The 23,021-nt window shown below is 30.0% G+C and overlaps 1 protein-coding gene and 1 long non-coding RNA gene across 6 annotated transcripts; one reads left to right on the top strand and one right to left on the bottom strand.

Annotated features, from left to right (window-relative positions):
- On the bottom strand, positions 1-599 carry LOC114418371. The gene is made up of 2 exons (XR_003668008.1): positions 384-599; positions 1-251 (listed from the first exon to the last, which is right to left on the bottom strand). It is a non-coding gene; the product is annotated as an uncharacterized LOC114418371 (long non-coding RNA).
- Positions 600-3,647: 3,048 nt separating this feature from the next.
- Positions 3,648-21,847, top strand: LOC114418367. 5 transcript variants are annotated; one of them, XM_028383673.1, is made up of 14 exons: positions 3,648-3,894; positions 3,978-4,047; positions 4,288-4,422; positions 6,497-6,630; positions 8,793-11,740; positions 11,836-12,090; positions 12,194-12,910; positions 13,477-14,277; positions 15,773-16,159; positions 16,259-16,423; positions 16,874-17,689; positions 19,411-19,875; positions 20,447-21,265; positions 21,502-21,847. In XM_028383673.1, the coding sequence occupies exons 5-13, from the start codon at positions 8,834-8,836 to the stop codon at positions 21,248-21,250; spliced, it is 7,317 nt and encodes a 2,438-aa protein (XP_028239474.1). In that variant the 5' UTR covers positions 3,648-3,894; positions 3,978-4,047; positions 4,288-4,422; positions 6,497-6,630; positions 8,793-8,833; the 3' UTR covers positions 21,251-21,265; positions 21,502-21,847. The 5 variants fall into 5 exon arrangements, with proteins under 5 accessions (XP_028239474.1, XP_028239471.1, XP_028239473.1 ...); XM_028383670.1 differs by having other exon boundaries at positions 3,648-3,809; positions 15,773-16,423; XM_028383672.1 differs by having other exon boundaries at positions 4,291-4,422; positions 15,773-16,423.
- Positions 21,848-23,021: the final 1,174 nt, after the last annotated feature.

The following is a 23,021-nucleotide window of genomic DNA, read 5'->3' as shown; positions in this document are numbered from 1 at the left end:
TTAAAACTGGGCTTCTCAAAAGTCAATCATGTTTCCTTCAAACTTAACATATTTGCCTTTGTTTCAACTCTCTAATGTAACTATGGAGCAGTAATATAATCAATTTTGTGGGAAACAAAAGCAAGAGATCACAAGTATCAATGACCAGTGGCAATCTCTCAAAGAGCACAGAAGCAACAAGGTTGTCGGAGCTTGTGCTGAATCCTCGCCTGGTAAAGAGAGGCCGAACCAGTGACATTTTCATCTTGAATCTATGCATATGAAAAATCATCAGGCACTTCTCAAATGGATTACATTGGTATACAATATGAATCTATGCATATGAATAAAAAACAAAAAAGAAGTACCCAATGAATGCAACAGTTAAATCGTCCCAAACTCACCATAATTTTAAAAGCTTTGCAATGCAAAATGAATATGCTTTCATGGATTACATTGAATTCAATGGAACACTGTTTCACTTCTCAAATGGACTTGCCGGTTTCCTTTGGATCAGAATCTATCAAATGGGATATTGGATGTGATCTTACAAATTATTTAGAGGGAGAGGGAGAAAACATATAAAGCAGAGATAAAACAGAAGCAAATAACGAGATGGGTTATAGGATGCCGTTTTCATGTCACTTAATTTTCTTTCATTTTAAACTGGGATCACGAAATTGATTCCATTCAATAATTCTTTGTATTAAACTATTTAGTATTTTAGTAAATGAATTCAATTTAACAAATAATATATTTTAAAATATAAATAAATATTGAATGTAAAATAATGTCTCGCTCACAATGTATATTTGCTATTATTTCAAGAGAAATTTACAAATATACAAAATTGAACATGAATTTTTCACAACAAAATAATGTTGTTTTAAATACAACAAGATCTTATAGCAATCATATAAGTTATTAAAATTTTAATGTATTTAACATTGGTATACATAATTTTGTTGAGATAATATAAAAATATTTAATTTTAAATAATTTTTTAATAGTGTGAAAATAAAAGAAACAAAAAAGAAACTAATTTCCTATTATAGTTGAGTGAAATTCATTAAACACACCACTATAGAAAAGATATTTAATATCAATTCTAAAAAATATATTACACCGATTCCAAGAAACATAGTATAAGACAATGTAAAATATAAAACAAATTCTATATTGGTTATTAAACTGACTTAAAAATTTTCATTTTTATATTAATTTTTTTTATAATCCAATGCAAAAGGGGAGTAGAAACTCACTTTCTACATTAGTCAATATCATAACCAATGCCGGATAAAAAAAAAGCCATAAACAATGAAGAAAATGGCATGTATGCAAAACATGATCATTTTCTATATCAGATATGAAAATAACAATGTAGACTGCGATTTTTCTAATCGGTTATTGTTAAAAGTGATGTTAATGTATTTTTTTATTTATAAACATATTGTCTATTTTATGTTGATCCCAACATGTAAATTTATAATATTTAAAAATATAGCCTATTAATGTAGAATGTAACTTTTTAAGATTTATGCTTTTCATCTCTTGCGATCTACATTATGACAGATCAAAGTTCATGAACTTTTTTTCATTACTATTTTTAGTCTCAAATGTCAAAGCATTAATTAATAATGTAGTAAAAATATTAGTAGTCTAATGATTTATCACACTATCAAAGTGTATGACAAGTCAATCACATATATATATATTTTTTTGCAATCCGTATTTTAATTTTTTTTATTTGTCCAAATAATTAATATAACATTTCAAACTTTCACTTAATTAGGAAATTAAATATTGATATTTCACCTTGTGAGTAGAAGGCTTAAATCCACATTGAGCTCCTCTAAGAGGGTATTAGGATTTAGGAGCCAAATGAATGGATTGAAATTTTTATCCAAAATAATATGGTAATGTTTGGTGTATGATAAAAAAAAGAGTAGACACTTTCTCTTTAGACACCATTTTTTGTCGTACACCTTCATTCATCTTTTTTATGTCTTAATTAGAAATATATTTTAAAGAAGAATAAATAATTATTTTTGTTTATGAATGTGTAAAATATTGATAATTTTATTTTCAAAAGATGAAAAATTTAATTTTAGTTCCTGAAAATAAAATAAAAACACAATAAATATATTTATCCGTTAATCTTCATCCATTGTTGTTAATGAAAAAGTTTATGTTATACATTCCAAAATAAATTTATTACTATTTTACACATACAAAGACAAATTATATTATCTCCTTCTAATTCAATAAAATTATAAATAATAGATATAATTGTATAAAGAAAGTAAAATTTACAACCGTACATCACACGGGGTGCCGTACTAGTTTAATAATGCTACGATAAGGTAACAATAATTGAGGTGGGTGACAACGTGTTTCATATTTGAGTTGGGTAGTTGGCAACGCGTTTCATAAATTAGGCACCATCCAATTCGAAGAACCAAAGGGTTTGTTCGTTTATTTATGACTTATATCGGTCATTTTTAATTTGTTTAAAATGATAAGAATTTTCACTCCTACAATGCTGGGTGTGGTTCGAATGAGTATAAAATACCTATACATTAACATCTTAACATTTTGGAATGAAATATAATATTAAACTTACTTCGTGACCTATTTAATAGATGTTTTTTATGTTTAATTCCCTCAATTACATATCAGGTATAACAAAGTGCATTTGTAGATCCTATTTAAAATACATATATCATACTTTAAGCCACAATTTGTAAGCTCCTTAACAATTTTTTTACAGAACACATGCATACTTCATTATGCAAGTAAATTTTCTTTTCTTCTACCTATTTTATAAGATTTTTTTTGTCGTCAATAAAATGATATTAATAATTAATTAAAATAATTTCCTTTTAAATATATAAATTAAATATGTTTATCTAAAAACTAATTAAATTATTTTTAAATCCCATTTTTTTATTTAATCTCTATACATTTTATAAAAATGTTATTTGTAGTTCATCGGAATATATAGATAAATTTTGTCAGCAAAATATTCAGATAATCACTTATTAATGATGCATTGAAGATAAGATGACAATTGATATAGTAGGGAATAAACCTTCGTTTATACAGAGCTCGTTTAGATAAAAAAAATTCATAGAAATTTTAAGGAAAAAATAAGAAAAAAAAACTTATCCATAAACAAAAATTACTATTTAACCTTTTAATTACGGCATTTAAAAAATCATGTTTTAAAGAAAATAATGAGATAACTCTTATAAATTTACTTGTGCATAAATAAATTGTATCTTATGTAGTTCATTTGATTTTTTTCTTATTTCTTTTATTAAAAATATTTATAAAAAAGATTATTTAAACATGTCAAAATTAAATTTAAGATTTAAATATATTTTTAATTTCTGTAAGTTTTTATTTTTTTTAATTTTTTATTCTTGTATGATGTTTTGTTTATTATAAATTTTTATAAATTTAAGTCTTTTAATTTTAATTCCATTAATTTTGGTCTCCATAATTTTATGTTTATATAGACTGAAATTGAAAAAAAATATACTTATAAAAATTAGGAAGAGGGGACTACTTTTTGTTTTTTAGTTACTCCAGCGTAGCTGTTATTGCTTGACTTTGACAGACGACCAAACTGGGAAGAAATTATTTGTTGAGGCAATGCAAGTGATTTGATATGCATGAGTATGAGAGAGACCTTAATGTTTTGCCTGATTTATTCACTGTTTCAAAGCCAAGTAAATGCAAAGGGGTTCAGTCACCCACCTCACTAACCTTGAATTTACTTCAGTCACCCACTACCACCTTAGAAGCCACACTTTACATTCCAAACAGTAATGCTTATATTTTGTCATTTGTTTGGTCATGCTCTCAGTATTATCTTTGCTTCTTTACTCCTTGTTGGTTTTCTACGGAATGGTAGTAAGCCATCCATATCCATATCCTTCAATCATGTTTAGCTTGCTTCTTCCTTAATTAATCTGCTCTTTTCTCACTTTCAGTTCATTGGGATAGTGACAAGTAATTAAAGACAAGTCACAACTCAGTAGTCATCCAATTCCAAGAAGACAGGTTTCTTCCTTTCTTAATTTATAGCTTATATTGGCTCTTTTTTTTTCATTTATTTAAGATTTGAAGAAATTTCACTCATAAAGATGGATATATAAAGTGCACGGTCAAATCTTTCAACTCTCGATGTTATCAAAAAGTAATATATTATAATTTAAGCCACACTTTAATTTGTAGCTCTTTAACAAAACTTTGACAAAATGCATTTCATTCAAACGTCCAATAATAAGCTTTACAATGCAGCAGCTTCAAAACGAGGGAAGTATTCATAAAGGAGAATACAGAGAGGCAAATATAAAGAAGAAAAGAAATGGGAAAATAGAGTACTTTGGTGAAGAACAGGAGATTTCCTCATTCTTAGTTTGTCTCACAACAAAGGTAAGATCCTTAATATCCTTATCGGTTACTTGCGCAGTGTCGCCCCGTGTTTTAATTTATCTATTGTTGAAATGAATGCTTGTAAATAAATATATTTGCATGATACCAATATGTTTGTTCCTAGCATTTTTTTTAATTATCAATTTAATACCCAAAATATATTAAAAGATTTAATTTGATTTCCATTTTTAAAAAAAAAATAATTTAATTTACAAATCATTTAAAAACAGACCCATATAATCTTTTTCGTCCAATTAAGTTATCGTTAGAATAACAAATTCAAACAATTTTTGTATACAAATAGTGACAACTACTATATTTATTATTAGTTTTAAAAAATAAAATGATTTTCATTCTTTTTTTTCTTCTTCTTCTTCACTTTCGGTTCTATTAATCCTCAAAAGGGTTTCACAAAGTGCTGTTTAGGTGGATTAGATCTTGGCTTGTGGGTGGGTTAAGGTGGTGATGATGGAGTTGGAGCAGTGACGTTGGGGGCCCGAGTGGTGGCGTAGCGGTGTAGTGGTTGTGCAGTGTTACTATTTGGGTGGGTTAGATATGGACTTGTGGATGTTGTTTGGGTGACTTAAGATTCTGATGATGGAGTTGGTGTTGCAGGTAAAGGGTGGCATGGCATTGTGGTTGTGGTGGCCAAAGTGAAGAAGAAGAAACGATAATCGTTTTATTTTTAATAATAATAATAAATATAATGGTGGTTAAAAATTATCATTGTTCATAATCGAAAGCCGCTGAAATGTGTTATCTTAACGACATCAACTCAATTGGACCAAAATAATCAAATTGATCAGTTTTAAAATAATTTAGGATTAAATTAAACATCTTAAAAATTTGGAAATCAAATTAAATCTTTTAACATAATTTGGTAATAATTAAACTTTCTTTTTTTAAGGATATTCCTAGCTTTTGAATTAGTAGTGATGTATATTTTCATTATTTAACTATATGCTTTATTAACAAAAGCAATTGCCTCCCAAGTTACGTCTTGTTAGAATTCATCATTTTGTCGGTGTTCTGGGGAACAAAAGCAAAATTCTTTGCTACGGACCAAAATATAGTATTCAAATTTAACATTCATTTATAATTTTAAACACATGGTTTCTTGATATGGTTTTAGTAAATGCACTTTGATCGAGTTATTGTGCCAAATCTGGTAGGAGGTGTCTCGTGAGCGTTGTGTTTGACCAACCAGTCAACACAACTGTTCCCTTCTCTAAGAGTATAGTTGGAAAAAAAAAAATACTTAAGCCTGACTTATCCATTTTGAGCGACCTTGTGTTACAATTGTATTGTGATCATCAACATATATGTTAGAAATCATTTGGATAAATTATTTTTATTATTTAAATAAATTATTTTTTAGTGTCTTGGTTTTGTAATTGTATTATGATCATCAAAATATATTTAAAAATAATCTTAAATGAACGGATTATTGAATTGAATACACCTTGAGTCCAAAGAATAAGAAACTCTTCAAAGCTCTAACAATGATGATCAACCAATGATCTTGGATGCATGATACTTAAAGCATGTTAATCTCTCATGAAAAATATGCATAACCTCTTGTTGACTCTTTACAGAAGTGAAAGATAACATTCGTAAAAAAGTTACACAAGAAAAAGAATAAGAGTGAGTATTTATATATTTAACTAAAAAAATAGATTTAACATATTATCAAAATTTGCAATAGATTATTTCAATCAAAATAACCTTGTTCTACATTTTCAAAAACAGGTTATTGATCACAAATTAATAGCCAATTATCTCAATCGACAAAGAGCAATCTTAAATTAGAAACAATGTAATCAATAATGATAATTGATTATATTGATACACATAGTTTCCTTTTTTCTTAAAACACACATTTTAATTGATTACATAATGTGATAATTGATTATCCAATGGGACCGAAACTTATGGATCAAGTGCACGATCAAATCTTTCAACTCTCATGACTAATGTTATAAAAAAATAATATATTATAATTTAAGCCACACTTTAATTTGTAGCTCTTTAACAAAACTTTGACAAAATGCATTTCATTCAAACTACAAAGCAGCAGCTTCAAAACGAGGGAAGTATTCATAAAGGAGAATACAGAGAGGCAAATATAAAGAAGAAAAGAAATGGGAAAATAGAGTACTTGCTGAAGAACAGGAGCTTTCCTCATTCTTAGTTTGTCTCACAACAAAGGTAAGATCCTTAATATCCTTATCGGTTACTTGCGTCCCGTGTTTTAATTTATCAAATGGGACCTAACTAAATTTCAACAAACAAAAATTTTTGAATTTATTCTAACACATTGTAATAAATTACATATACTTGTAATCAATTACCTTATGCAAAACATAACTTACATCAGAGACTTATGGATCAAGCAAATTAAGAAACATAAATGATTATTCCTAAATTTGTAGAAGATAAGAAAACTAATCTAAAGCACACAAGCCTAGCTAACACAAACAATATAATGCCACACATATGGTAAATGTGTTTTGAGTGTAAAATATCAAAATCAAAATTAAAATTGAGATAAAAGAGGCTTCAATCTTTTTTTTTAATCATAACCCTTTAATTCATCATATAAAAGACAGACACACACAAACAAACAAAATCGTCTAAATTAACATTTTATCATCAAAATTATATATAAACAGCACTTATGTTAGCAATTTAATTTTTTTATTAAATGTGATTAGCTTGTAGCATTAAATTAAATTACATCGAACTACTATTACAAAGTTAAATAATCAATCTAATGATGAGAAAGCTTCAGGTCAACTTTATTATATATAGAGAGAGAGGAGAGATACTATTTAACGTTATATATTATTATTTCTCATGAAATATATATTAGAGTAACTAATGTAGAAAATGAACATAAGTAGTGATAGAAAATTTAACATTACTACTTAAAATTAAAATGATCTAAATAAACATTTAATTATTATAATTGTATATTATATAGCGTTTTATTACTTAATATGAAAATTATCAAAATTATTTTTTTGATTATCAAATTGTACACTACCTCCGTAAAAGAAAAAGATAATATTAAATAAGATTATGGTAAGCAACATAATTTTGCATTAAATAAAATCGTTAAAAATATGTATAATCATTGATTATTATGAAGCTGAGGTTTCGATAATCCACAAACTTTTATTCAAGTATCTCTTACTATTTTTTTAATAAAAAAGTAACATTTACCATAAACTAGATTTTAAATCCATGCATTGCAAAAATTTCTTTAAAAAATATTTTTTTATATTTTACTTAATACTTTTTAAAATATATTTATCAATAAATTAATATTTTTTAAAATATTTATATTAAATTTGAGGAAGAAGATTATCTATATTCTTAGTTAAGTTCATTTATAAATGTTTTAAATGTGTTTATTGTAAAAAAGGTATATCTTTAGAATTTTTTAATAGTGTAATTTTATTAATTAAGTATGGTTGTTAATTATGTTAAAATATTTTTTTTTCAAAAAAAAATGTTTGTAATTTCGGAAAAAGAAAAACGAATTGGTTTTTTTATATAGAATCCTCGTATGGATAATACATACATTTTTTCTATTGTTACATTTGAAATGTTAGATTAGTGTTCCAGTCATATGGTATATTGCCTGAAACGTAGGTTTAGTGGTTCTAGAATCATTTGCAATTGTAACCCCTCCAAAACTTCCCATAATTCAGCCACAAAGGTTGTTCCTCTACCAATCCTCTTTGAAAAACCAGAAATCCAATTGCCATCAGTGTCTTGAATCAACCCCCGACAAAGGCTCTGAATTTTTTATCAGTTTCACAGAACATTCAAGCATATCACACAGATATGGAGAGAAAGGGGTGAATTTCTGCATCTCTTTAGTCTAATAATAAGATTCTTATTATTCCTTAATAGATTAATTATGATATCTGACTATTTAAACACATAAAATATAAAATAAAGTTCATTAATAATAAATAATATAATTATCTTAAAATATTAGTGTACCTTAATTATTACTGAAACCTATTACAACAATAAAAAAAAGGTTATACATGCAGAATTGGTACACAGGTAATGAGTTTAAAAATTCGTAGATGTGCACCAATAGGATGAAATGTGTTTCTGAGTGTGACGCTAAGCATTCTTCTTTCTTCTGAGAATAAAAGAAAAATTCTTTGCTAAAGACAAAAGTATACAATATACATTCAAATTTGATATCTTTTTTTTTTTTTTGTTTTTTAACTCATGGTTGCTTGATTTGGTTTTAGTAAATGTACTTTGATTTTTTATTGATCAACTATATGATATTCTTTCCTCATTAGCTTTTGACTGATCTGGTTCCACTCTTCATTTTGTTGAAGAGATGTAATTGTACCTAGTACAAGAAAATCAAGGTCAAAGCATGGACGCTGTGTCATCCGCACTACTAGAGCCAGTAACTAATTCTGTGTTGGATCTGATTAAAAAGCAAGTGGATTACATCCGTTATAGGCAAAACTTTGATGAACTACGCGAGTGTGTAAAGCAGCTTAAACTTGTAAAGGAGAAAGTAGATCATCAATGTGAGGAAGCTTTCAAAAATGGACACGAAATTGAAGGTAAGGCTAGAGAATGGTTAGGGAAAGTGGGTAAATTTGAGACAGAAGTGGAGAAGTATTGGAACGATGATGGCCACAAAAAGACACGGTTTTCCAACTATTTATTTCTTTACTTTTGGCATAGACTAGGCAGACTAGCAAAGAAGATGGCAGTTGAGGGTAAAAAGATAACCGATGATTGCCCCAAGTCTGATGAAATTGCCCATCGGGTATACGTAACATCTAATGATGCCATTTTGTCTAATAATGACCTTATGGATTTTGGTTCTAGAAAATCCATAATGGAACAAATAATGGCAACACTTGTTGAAGATCCCACTGTGAAAATGATTGGAGTGTATGGGCGAAGTGGGGTGGGTAAGAGCACTTTAATCAAAGCAATTGCTAAAATTGCTCGAGACAAGAAGTTGTTTAATGTGGTGGCTTTTTCAGAAATAACAGACAACCCCAATCTAAAACAAGTCCAGGAAGATATTGCTTACCCTTTGGGATTGAAATTGGAAGGAGAAGGTGAGAATGTAAGAGCTGATCATCTACGAAGGAGGTTAAAGAAAGAGAAAGAGAACACCCTTATAATCTTGGATGACCTTTGGGACAGATTAGACTTGAATAGGTTGGGAATTCCACTTGATGGTGATGTTGATGATAATGATTTAAGCAAGAAGACAAATAGTGATAATCAGGGTCCCCAAGGGCCGACAAAAGAAAAATCTCTTGGTGATTATAAGGGTTGCAAAATTTTGCTAACTTCAAGGAAACAAAATGTATTAACGGATAAAATGGAAGTTAAATTAACTTTCTGTGTAGAGGAATTAGATGAAAAAGATGCTCTGAAGTTGTTTCGGAAGGAGGCTGGAATACATGGTGAAATGTCCAAGTCTAAACAAGAAATTGTTAAGAAGTACTGTTCAGGGTTACCTATGGCAATAATTACAGTTGGAAGGGCATTAAGAGACAAGAGCGACTCAGAGTGGGAAAAACTTAAAAATCAAGACCTGGTGGGAGATCAGAATCCTATGGAGATTTCTGTAAAAATGAGTTATGACCATCTAGAAAATGAGGAGCTCAAGTCCATTTTCTTTCTTTGTGCTCAAATGGGTCATCAACCCCTAATTATGGACTTGGTGAAGTATTGCTTTGGTTTGGGAATACTTGAAGGGGTCTACTCACTTGGGGAAGCTCGAGGCAAAATATCTACATCAATCCAAAAGTTGAAAAACTCAGGTTTAGTGTTGGATGGAAGTTCTAGTATTCATTTCAATATGCATGATCTGGTTCGAGATGCAGCTTTATCTATAGCACAGAAGGAGCACAATGCATTTACTTTGAGAAATGGGAAACTTGATGATTGGCCTGAACTCGAGAGGTGTACTTCTATTTTTATATGCAACAGTGTTATCATTGATGAGCTTCCAGAAGAAATAAATTGTCCTCAACTTAAATTTTTCCAAATTGACAGTGATGATTCATCTTTAAAAATACCCAACAGTTTTTTTAAAGGAATGAAAAAGCTCAAAGTATTAATGTTGACTGGTATTCAACTCTCAAGCTTACCATCTTCAATTGAAAGCCTATCAGACCTCAGATTGCTTTGTTTGGAGAGATGCACTTTAGATGACAACTTATCCATCATAGGGAAGCTGAAAAAATTAAGAATTCTCAGCTTTTCTGGATCTCGAATTGAAAATTTGCCAGCTGAGTTAAAGAACTTGGATAAACTACAATTACTAGACATCAGCAATTGTTCAGTAGTCAAGAGGATTCCGCCTCAGCTTATGTCAAGGTTGACTTCGTTGGAAGAGTTGTATGTAAGAAAGTGCTTCATGGAAGTGTCGGAGGAAGGAGAGAGAAACCAATGTCAAATTTCATTTATTTCTGAACTAAAGCATTTGCATCAATTGCAAGTGGTGGACTTAAGCATTCCATGTGCTGAAGTTTTTCCCAAGGAATTGTTCTTTGACAACTTAAGTGATTACAAGATTGAGATTGGGAACTTCGAAATGCTTTCAGCTGGAGATTTCAGAATGCCTAATAAGTATGAAAATTTCAAATCTTTGGCATTGGAGCTGAAGGATGACACTGACAATATTCACTCTCAGAAAGGAATAAAGTTGTTGTTTAAAAGAGTTGAAAATTTGTTGTTGGGAGAGCTGAATGGTGTTCAAGATGTTATTAATGAGTTGAATTTGGATGGATTTCCACAACTGAAACACTTTTCCATCGTAAACAACCCTAGCATCAAATATATCATCAACTCAAAGGATTTGTTTTATCCTCAGGATGTTTTTCCCAAGTTGGAATCTCTATGCCTCTACGAACTAAATAAGATAGAGATGATATACTTTAGTTCAGGTACAGAGATGATATGCTTTAGTCCATTTACAGATTGCTCATTCACCAAATTGAAAACCATCAAGGTCGAGAAGTGTGACCAATTGAAGAATCTTTTCTCCTTTTGCATGGTTAAATTGCTTGCGAGTCTTGAAACAATTGGTGTTTCCAATTGTGGTTCTTTAGAGGAGATCATTAAAATACCTGACAATTCTGATAAGATTGAGTTTCTTAAGTTGAAGTCTTTGTCACTTCAATCATTATCATCATTCACTAGTTTTTATACCATAGAGGGGTCTTCTACAGACAGGGATGAGATACAAATTACTGTTGCAGAGAATGAGCATAGTGAGATGGCTCCTCCTCTTTTTGGGGAACTGGTATGATGGTGCATATTTTTCCTTTAAAAATTTTAATTAGTCTGTGACTACTTATTTTTCAGTTGCAAATATGTTAATTGTGTATGTGCTTGCAGGTTGAAATACCAAACTTAGAGAACTTGAATTTAATCTCAATGAACAAGATCCAGAAGATATGGAGCGACCAGCCCCCGTCAAACTTCTGCTTTCAAAACTTGATAAAATTAGATGTGAAAGGTTGTCATAATTTGAGATATTTGTGTTCATTGTCCGTGGCCAGCAGGTTGAGGAAACTGAAAGGCCTCTTTGTAAGCAACTGTGAAATAATGGAGAAGATTTTCAGCACAGAAGAAGGAAATAGTGCAGACAAGGTGTGTATAGATGTAAATAAGTAAATTTGTATAGTTGACTGAATGTTATGGATTTCTGTTTAGTTTCGTTACCAAATAATGGCTTGTTTTCATCAAAGTGCAGGTTTGCGTCTTTCCTAAGTTGGAGGAAATCCGCCTCGACCAAATGGATGAGTTAACAGACATATGGCAAGCTGATGTGAGTGCTGATTCCTTTTCTAGTCTCACTTCTGTGTACATTAATAGGTGCAATAAACTAGACAAAATTTTTCCGAGTCACATGGAAGGATGGTTTGCCAGTTTGAACAGCTTGAAGGTTTATTCTTGTCGGTCAGTGAAAGTGATTTTTGAAATCAAAGATTCTCAGCAAGCAGATGCATCTGGTGGGATAGACACAAATTTGCAGGTTGTTGATTTAAGCCTACTCCCAAAGTTGGAGCAGGTGTGGAGCAGGGATCCAGGAGGAATTCTTAACTTCAAAAAACTGCAGAGTATAGCGGTGAGTGGTTGTGATAGACTGAGGAATGTATTTCCAGCTTCTGTGGCCAAAGATGTTCCAAAGCTTGAATACATGTCGGTAGGAATTTGTGATGGAATTGTGGAAATTGTTGCCTGTGAAGATGGATCCGAAACAAACGCTGAACAATTAGTGTTTCCTGAACTAACCGACATGAAATTACGTTACCTATCAAGCATCCAGCATTTCTACAGGGGGAGACATCCTATAGAGTGTCCAAAATTGAAGAAGTTGGAAGTATGGGAATGTAACAAGAAGCTAAAAACATTCGGAACCGGAGAAAGGAGCAATGAAGAAGATGAAGCAGTTATGTCAGCTGAAAAGGTAAGTCATATAGTGAGACATAAATGGAGAGTGATATTGTAAGATGTGTGGCATACTTAAAAAAGATATAGCCCTGCTAAATATAATATGGATTATTAATTTAACGTCTCTCGTCCCCTAATCCCTCTTTTATTTAGAATTTAGAATTGAAGGGAATGTTTGACCAAAGGCCATAATTAGAAAGGCAAAAGGCCGTCTATAAGTTATCGCCAAGAGGCGCGAGTGCGTGACATAATTTTATATATTTTTTAATGACAACCCTAGTTATACTATTTCTATCAATAAGTAAAGTTTATATAAATTATATTGCCAAAGTATTGACTTTATACTAAATTACGAAGAAAGTACCATATTATTAAATTTTTTATTATTACAAATAAAATAAAATTACTGGCATTTCATTTACTGTAAGAGCCTAGAGGTCTTTGATTTGACAAGGGTCACCGACACAGACAACCACTTCCCAGGTTTAATTTGTGCCGCTTCCATCAGGTTTAATATATATAAAGTACCTTCCTTCTTCATGGTTTACTATTTACTTTTCTTTTATTTTTCTTTTTCTGTAGATATTCTCCAACTTGGAGTGTTTGGTTATTGACTTTGACGAAGCACAGAAGTGGTTATTGAGCAACACTGTGAAGCATCCAATGCACCGTTTAAAAGAGCTTTGGTTAAGTGAAGTTAATGATGGTGAACGTCTCTGTCAGATTCTGTACAGAATGCCAAATCTAGAAAAGTTATACTTGTCGGGCGCTAAATATTTGCTTAAAGAGTCGTCGGAGTCACGTTTGGGAACCGTATTACAGCTGAAGGAATTGGATTTGTGGTGGTCGGAGATAAAGGATATAGGATTTGAACGAGAACCAGTTCTACAGAGACTAGAGCTTTTGAGCTTACATTCGTGCCACAAATTGAGGAATTTGGGTCCTCCCTCGGTATCATTGGCTTACTTGACAAATTTGAAAGTAGAGGATTGTAAAGGATTAAGGAATTTAATGGCATCCTCAACGGCAAAAAGCTTGGTTCAACTTAAGTCCATGAAGATAAGCCATTGTAATAAATTAGAGGAAATAGTAAGCGATGAGGGAAATGAAGAAGCAGAGCAAATAGTGTTTGGCAAATTGATTACTATAGAACTTGTGCGGCTAAAAAAGCTGAAAAGTTTTTGCAGGTACAAGAACTGTGAATTCAAATTCCCGTCATTGAAAGTATTAACAGTGAAAGAATGCCGAATGATGGAAAGATTCACGGAGGGTGGCGCAAGAGCACCAAAGTTACAAAACATAGTTACTGATGACAATGAAGAAGGAAAAGAGGAAGCCAAATGGCAGTGGGAAGGAGACTTGAATGCCACCATACAAAACAAGGTACTTATTCATTTATTTATGATTTAAATATGTTTTTGTCCATAGTAGTAGGTATATGTTGAATTTGTCCATATGATTTAAATATGCCACTCTTAAATTTTACCTTTATATACTTGAGATTTTCAATTTTAATTTTTATCTTAATTGATCTTTAAATTTCAATCCGTTTGCAAATAGATACCGTGAATTTTAATTTTGTTTCATTTTTTTGTTAAATTAAATTATTTTCTATTGATCTTAAATTTTATTATTTTTACAAATAAATATCTTACACCTAAATTTCTTTTTAATTGATCCTTAAAATTTATCCGCAAATAAGTATCTTAAACCTTAATTTCATTCTAATTAGTCATTAAAACTTATCCATTTTACAAACAGTAGTTCTTTCTATCAAGTTAGAGTTAAATTATTTATCATAAATGCCATACATTCTTAATCTTTTAATTTGTTACAATTCATTTAATTTTTTTAAAAAATAAAACTAATAAATGATTGTGATTTAAAATAAATAAATAAGTAAATAGTTACGATTTCTTCTAGTCTAACTCAATTTAAGATAAAAAAAAGACTATTCAAAAAATATATAGATAAATTTAAGTGATTGGACTTAAATTTATTTTTAATCCTTACAATTTATAATTTTTTGTTTTTTACCCTTGTAAAATTATTTTTTATTTTTATTCTTTATAAATTATGTTTGTTTTATTTTTTGTTCTTAACACTTTAAATGATACTTTTTTATTTTTAAAATTCTATTAAAAGAAAATTAAAAATTCAATTTGCAAAGATTAAAAATTGAAGAATATGACTTAGATATGTTTTGGCTTTTGCAAATTAGAGTTCCTAGTAAGTTTATTTTTCTAATTTTAGTGTATCTAAGTTTGTTTTTTTTAATTTGATCTAGATAAAATATTTTACTTATCTTTAATCCATTTAAGTTTGTGTTTTTTCAATTTTAATTCCTATAAGTGAGAAAATCTTAATTTGTAAATTTTTAGTCATTCTTGAAAAACCATAAAAGGCCAATTTTTAATCATTTTCATTATTATTCTTATCATTATAAACAATTTTATATTAATATTGTATTAAACTTTTATTTTGATAACATTATTACTTACGGCTAATTTGATAACACTTTTATACAATAACTATTTTATTAATTAATCGTCTTTTTATAATATAGAACTATTTTTTGCATTTCTTAAACCCGTTTCAAATTTATATCCTCATTCTGGTATTGGAAAACTTGTAGAATATGACTTGAATTTGAAAGTTTTTCTTGTAGTCTTTTATTCAGATTTTTCTATGAATTTTGTGTTTTGTATTTTGTGATTTTTTTCTACAAATTGCTACAAATTTTTTTCCGTTTAATTTTTTTCTTGCATAATATAGTAACTGATTTATGACTAATCTATCTATTTGTTATAATGTAATCGCGAGCTATGAAACTGACATATTAGCCTTTTGTATATAATGTCATATTTTGCATGCACAGATTTTGGAGTCTGCACGTACTGATAAAAGGCTCACAGTCAGCCCACTACTACAAGAGATATGGCTTGGCTCACGGCCGATCCCAAAGTCGTGCTTCAGTAACTTGAAGTCTTTGACTGTGGACGGATGCCAACTTTTAACAGATGTTGTCATACCCTTCTATTTACTTCCTCTCTTAACTAATTTGCAAGAATTACATGTCCGAAACTGTGGTTCTGTGAAAAGCATATTTGACGTGAAAACAGCTATGGGATTGGGAGCAGCAGCCTTCCCTAGACCTCTCCCTTTTTCCCTCAAGAAATTGACTTTAGAGAGGCTGCCAAAACTGGAGAATGTCTGGAATGAAGATCCTCATGGAATTCTAACCATGCAACTTCTACAACATGTTATTGTTGAGAAATGTAAATGCCTTACAAGTGTGTTTCCCGCATCAGTAGCCAAAGATCTTGAAATACTAGTTGTCAAAGACTGTGAGGAATTGATGGAAATTGTTGCAGAGGATAATGCAGATCCAAGAGAAGACAATCTAGAGCTTACGTTCCCTTGTCCCTGTGTGAGGTCATTGAAACTACAAGGTTTGCCCAAGTTCAAGTATTTTTATTACTGCTCACTGCAGTGTGACATGTTCCAGACACCTACCGAAGATGAAATGGTACTATTTTCTTACTGCAGAACTGATGCCTGTAAATTAAATATAATTGCACTACTTTTATAAGAATTGAATTACCACCATTAGTTTCTATACATCATTTTTATTGTTCAATGAGTGATATGAACATGGTCTTAAAATTAAAATGTGAGAATTTCACGTACATTACTATATATGCTGTGTTCTATCTTCTATGACTATTAACCCCCATTTTTCATATGTTTTACATAAATAAGTAAAAGAATACACTTAAGGGTAAATGTTGCATTCATGATACAACAATGACATTTTAGGTTTGAGCTTTATTCTTATTAATACAGACAATTACAGAGAATCTTACACACGCCATTTTACTTTATCAAATATCATGTATGGATGGTTCTCAAATCTTTAAAAACAATCTTTATAACTGCTCTAACCTGCTTTTGCTTGGTTATCGGTTTCTGTTCGTAGCCTACATCCAACTTGAAGTGCCTGTCACTCGGTGAAAAAGGACTGGAGATGATCAAGCGTGGAGAATTTCAGAGAAACTTCATACACAAGTTACAAGTTCTTACTCTGTGCTTTCATAATGGGTCGGATGTATTTCCATATGAAATTCTACAACTGGCGCCCAATATAGAGAAGCTTGTGGTGTACAATGCTTCCTTCAAGGAGATTAATGTGGATTACACTGGACTCCTATTACAGCTCAAAGACCTATGCTTGGAGTCCCTTCCAGAGCTTGTTTCCATTGGGTTAGAGAACTCTTCCATTCAGCCCTTATTGGGAAATCTAGAAACCTTGGAAGTAATAGGTTGTTCTAGTTTAAAAGACTTGGTACCATCTACAGTGTCTTTCTCCAATCTGACATATTTGCAAGTACAAGATTGCGACAGCCTGCTATATTTGTTGACATCCTCAATAGCCAAAAGTTTGACTCGACTCAAAAGAATGGAGATAAAAAGTTGTTATTCAATTGAAGAGATAGTCTCTAAGGAGGGGGATGAATCACATGAGAATGAAATAATATTTCCGCAGCTCAATTGTTTGAAACTTGAAAGATTACGAAAGCTGAGAAGGTTCTACAGAGGAAGTTTATTAAGTTTCCCATCATTGGAGGAATTGTCAGTAATCGATTGCGAGTGGATGGAAACATTATGTCCAGGTACCCTAAAAGCAGACAAGTTGGTTCAAGTTCAACTCAAGAGTTATTCTTGGAGTCACTCAGATCCTATCAAATTGGAAAATGACCTGAACTCTACCATGCGGGAGGCATTTAGGGAAAAGGTATGTTTTCAATTATTTTGATTAAATATGATTGATATTGGTGTATGTTGTTCTTATAATGCAAAATATACACCCTTAGGTTAATTAGATTCATCTTCAAATTAACTTTGGCCTCATCCAATTTATCTTGGATTCTCAGCGTCGTCCAATTTTTCGGAAAACCAAAAAATTCACGGAAACAACATTTGTGTGCCAATCAAATTTGGCTCATATTAATTATTTACGTTAAACTCATAATATTTAAATAATTTAATTTATTTTCTTATGTACTTTATCAATGCTACTTAACTTTTATATATATATAAATTAATAACACTGATATAAAATGCATCCAAACTCTTTCAAGTCACTGTAAAAATGATTTGAATTTTTTTTAAAAAAATTCTAAATAAGGTAAAAGAAATACTCCACTATCTAGCTTTGATCATGCGTATGTTTTGTCAAATGATTAATTTTGAATTTTGAAGAATAATATACTCTCTTTGATACAAATATCTATAAACTTTTTTATTAGTGCAACAAACACATATAAAAAATATTCCAGAAAATACTTTCATAGAATCAACTAGTTGAAAACTTTTAGGCGCATTAATCCAAAAATCAACAAACACGTCTTTAATTCTATATTAATTATAACATTAATTATTGCATCGATCACTTAAATAATTTTACATTAACTATTCTTTTTTATTTATTTATTTATTTATTATTATTATTATTATAACATACAAGCTTTTAAAAAAATAATAGCAATATATACAAGACTAGTTTTATTTTATACTAACTTTAAATAGCCTAACTTTAGGTGTTATGTGATAAAAAAAACTTTAAATAATAGCATTTAAGTTTGTTTTAATCAATACTAGAACTGATATTCTCTTAACCTGCCAAATTACTGAGTTAACAGTTGAAACAAATTTAGATGTTACGAAAATTAAATGAAATTCTAAATCTGAATTTTCGTAAATAATTATTGTCATAATTTTATTTAGGACACGTGCAAATAGTATGAATGTTTTTTTTTGTTTTTTTTTAAACAAATCCATTTTATATTTGTAACCTACTTTTTCCCCCTCGGTGCGGTATATACAATAAGATATTTGCCAATAATTTTACTAAAATAGGTAAAAGTAAAAAATTTATTTTCATATAAGGTGTAAGTATTGTTTTGAGCGAATTAAGGTATTTTGTGATCTAAAGCTAAAGAATTAATTCCCTAAGATATTAAGATTTATTTAAGTAGTTGATATATAATTATTCATTCACATAAGCCAGGAATCAAACTCATGATCTCCTAGTTAATTAAGGAACAAGCTTACTTAATGTTGATGTCACATGGTGAAATATGAAAATTATTGACATGTCATAGGATTTTTTTATATTGATTAATAAAAAGTGATTTTTATATCATTACAAATATAATCAATGAAAAAGTCTTTTTTATATATAAATTACACTGATATAAAGAGTACATGGGATATAATCATTATAAAAAAAATCACTCGTGTAAATCATTTTGAAGGCAGAATTTTTGTTAGAGAGCATTCACGGTTAACGGAAATCTGGAATATAAATAGAAATTTGTTACTTTTTATAATTTATTATTTTAAAAATAATTACACTTTAAAAATTGAGAGCACATTAGTTATTTGGTGCGATTGGGGATGCATTTCTTCCTACAGATTAATACTACTCTTTTTTTTATTCTTTTACGTTTGCAGTTATGGCACTCTGCAAGTTGGCCATGGGAATCAGATCTTGACCTCAAAGATAGCCCAGTACAAGAGATATGGCTTAGGCTTCACTCACTGCATATCCCCCCACACTTCTGCTTCACTTACTTAGACACCTTGATTGTGGACGGCTGCCATTTTTTATCAGATGCGGTCTTACCCTTCTCTTTACTTCCTTTATTGCCTAAATTGAAAACATTGAAAGTTCGAAACTGTGATTTTGTGAAAATCATATTTGATGTGACAACTATGGGACCACTCCCTTTTGCCCTGGAGAATTTGATTTTAGAGCGGCTGCCAAATCTGGAGAATGTTTGGAATTCAAATGTTGAGCTTACGTTCCCCCAAGTCAAGTCATTGTCACTGTGTGATCTGCCAAAGTTAAAGTATGACATGTTGAAGCCATTTACACATCTAGAACCACATGCTCTAAATCAAGTCTCTATTCAAAAGGTATCATTACTACTTGTATATATATGAACTAAATTGCCATCATTAGTGTTCTTTACTACTTCTATATATATGAACCAATTGCCATCCTGTTAAAATTAAAAAGTTGTGAACCTTTCCCTTATACAGTTATATATGCTATGTTGAGTCTTCTATCCATCTTCTACGCATATTGGCTTCCATTTTTTTATTTTTTATTTATCTACATAAGTCAGATAATACAGCTACAGTTACTATTCAATATTGATCATGATGAATTTATAATGGAACATGTTGCATTCATGATGTGAAACAGCATCTGAGGTACGATCCTTATTCTCATTATTTTCTTCTACAACCTTACTAATAATCTCATTTATCACTTTTCCCGTCTTAAAATATTAAACTCGACTTACAATGTGAATATCCTTTCTCCACCTTATTCTTTTTATGGTATCCTTTTCCACCTTATAAATAGCTAGCCTAGTTCGTCTTTTCCACCTTATAAATAGTTCATTATTTCAATTATATAAAAAGAGCTGGATCTATAACTGCCCTAACCTGCTTTTTCTTCATTGTTGGTTTCTCTTCGTAGCTTACACCCAACATAGAGCACCTGACACTCGGTGAACATGAACTCAACATGATTTTGAGTGGAGAATTCCAGGGAAACCACTTAAACGAGTTAAAAGTTCTTGCTCTGTTCTTTCATTTTGAGTCCGATGTATTTCTACAACGGGTGCCCAATATAGAGAAGCTTGAGGTGCTTGGTGGTTTCTTCACAGAGATTTTCTGCTTTGATAGTCTTAATGTGGATGAGGCGGGATTGCTTTCACAGCTGAAAGTGATATGCTCGGACTCCCTTCCAGAGCTTGTTTCCATTGGGTCAGAGAACTCTGGGATTGTGCCCTTTCTCAGAAATCTAGAAACATTGCAAGTAATCAGCTGTTTGAGTTCAATAAATCTGGTACCATGCACAGTGTCTTTCTCCAATCTGACATATTTGAAAGTAAAAAGTTGCAAGAGTCTGCTATATTTGTTCACATCCTCAACAGCAAGAAGTTTGGGTCAACTCAAAACAATGGAGATAAGTTGGTGTGATTCAATTGAAGAGATAGTGTCTTCAACAGAGGAAGGGGATGAATCAGATGAGAATGAGATAATATTTCAGCAGCTCAATTGTTTGAAACTTGAATATTTATTTAAGCTGAGAAGGTTCTACAAAGGGAGTTTAAGTTTCCCGTCCTTGGAGGAATTCACAGTATGGCGTTGCGACAGGATGGAAAGTTTGTGTGCAGGTACAGTCAAAACAGACAAGCTGTTAGAAGTGAATATTAATTTGGGCGGAGATGTTATCCCATTGGAAACTGATCTGAACTCTGCCATGCAAAACCGATAGGCATTTCTGGCCAGGGTATGTCTTTATTTTTTTTATTCAACATTATTATAATTGTTGTTATAATACACCGTGTCAGTGATATGTTACGTGGCACGATTAACTTAAATTTTGAGAAGAGTTTAATTGCCGTGTTTAATTTATAATTAAATTCAGAAATTTTTTATCTTTCGCCGTCTCTGTCATAGTCGTGTCATTATTATTATTATTATTATTATTATTATTAACTAACATAATTTTTATAAATTGTGTAGGCAATGACTCCAATATTAGAGTTAGAGGAGATGGATTCAATAAAAAGAAAATGGTTAGAGGAGATCAACAAATTAAGTGGCCCGGTGCCTACCGAAAAAAAAACAAAGTGGCCCAGTTTTATTATATTTGTTTGTTTGTGAATAAAAAACGAATTGTGCGTGTGGTCTACATAGTTAGTGGTGAAATACACTGTTCTATTCTATTTATTATGTAATGTTTGTGATTATAAGTCTTAAACGACCCTGGAGAATAAAAATGAAGTGATGAACTGTAAGTTTGTAACACTAAAACTTGACTCTATTGTTTTATGACAAAATAAAATAAAAATGTGTCCTAAATTATGTATGTTCACCATTCATTTTACTTATATTTCAAGATTCAAAGTCTTCAACATAATTCTTGAAAAAATGTCTTCAACATAACTTTGATTGTGGTAGGAGTTTAATTATCACTTTGTCCATCTCCTACGATTAGCATCTAAAGACTGTGTTAGCTTTAATTTCGTAAAGGCTAACAACGGGATTGATTATATCTTTGTTGTACTAAATTGTGATAATGAATAGAAAAATTTCATAATTTATTGAAATGCTATTTTTTTAATTTTCATGCGGTGTTAATATAGTATGTCAAGAAATTGTAACATTACTAAAAAAATAATTTCAAATATCATTTTTAAGTATTTTTTATGATGATTCTCAACCATCTCTAAATCTGTGTTGTGAAAATACTTTTCACAGTGATTTTTTAAATTCTATAAGAATATTGATTTTTACATTGATTTTTTTGAAATTATTTAGATTGTATTATTTATTATTTAAAAAATGTTAAAAATATTAGGATTCTAAGATGATTTTAAAAAAAAAATTATGATTTTTAGATTCCAATGTTGTTTATTATTTTAATACAAAATTTCATTAAAATAATAAAATATAATTAAATATGATTAAAAACTAATATTTATAGCAAATAAATCACAACGTAAACTATGGACCACAAATTATATATTTACGGATCCCTAATGCTAGATTCCTTTCTAAAAAAATATTAAACATCTATCAATTTGTTCTAAATCAAATCTAAAGTAATTTAACACTGTAGGTTTAAGATATTCCAATCAAACAATAGAATACAACTTTACATCTTAAAAGTGATATAATTTTAGTATTTTCATTAAAAAAATTAAAGGAGACGTCTTTGCATGTTAAAATATAAAAGTTAAAAATGAATAATTTTTTTAAATAAAATAAAATTAGTAATATTTAAAGGATGATAAAATATTTAATTCAACCAAACTGTAGTAGTCATAACTAAAATTTTCAGATTTGAAATTACTAAGATTAAACCATAATACTTCTTTGTCATTTAATCTGTGTGCATTAAGGTATCATATTGTCTTATTTCATAAATAAAGAAAAATATGGAAAGAAAAAACTAATTAATATAAATTAGTCATAACTAAAAAAGTGAAGAAAAATTAGGATATATGCTATGATAGTATTTACACGTGCTAATTTTAATT

Source organism: Glycine soja, chromosome 7 (genome assembly GCF_004193775.1).
Source record: "Glycine soja cultivar W05 chromosome 7, ASM419377v2, whole genome shotgun sequence".
NCBI lineage: Eukaryota > Viridiplantae > Streptophyta > Magnoliopsida > Fabales > Fabaceae > Glycine > Glycine soja.
Note: the sequence above shows the minus strand (reverse complement) of the source record. Positions and strands in the feature narration are given on the sequence as shown.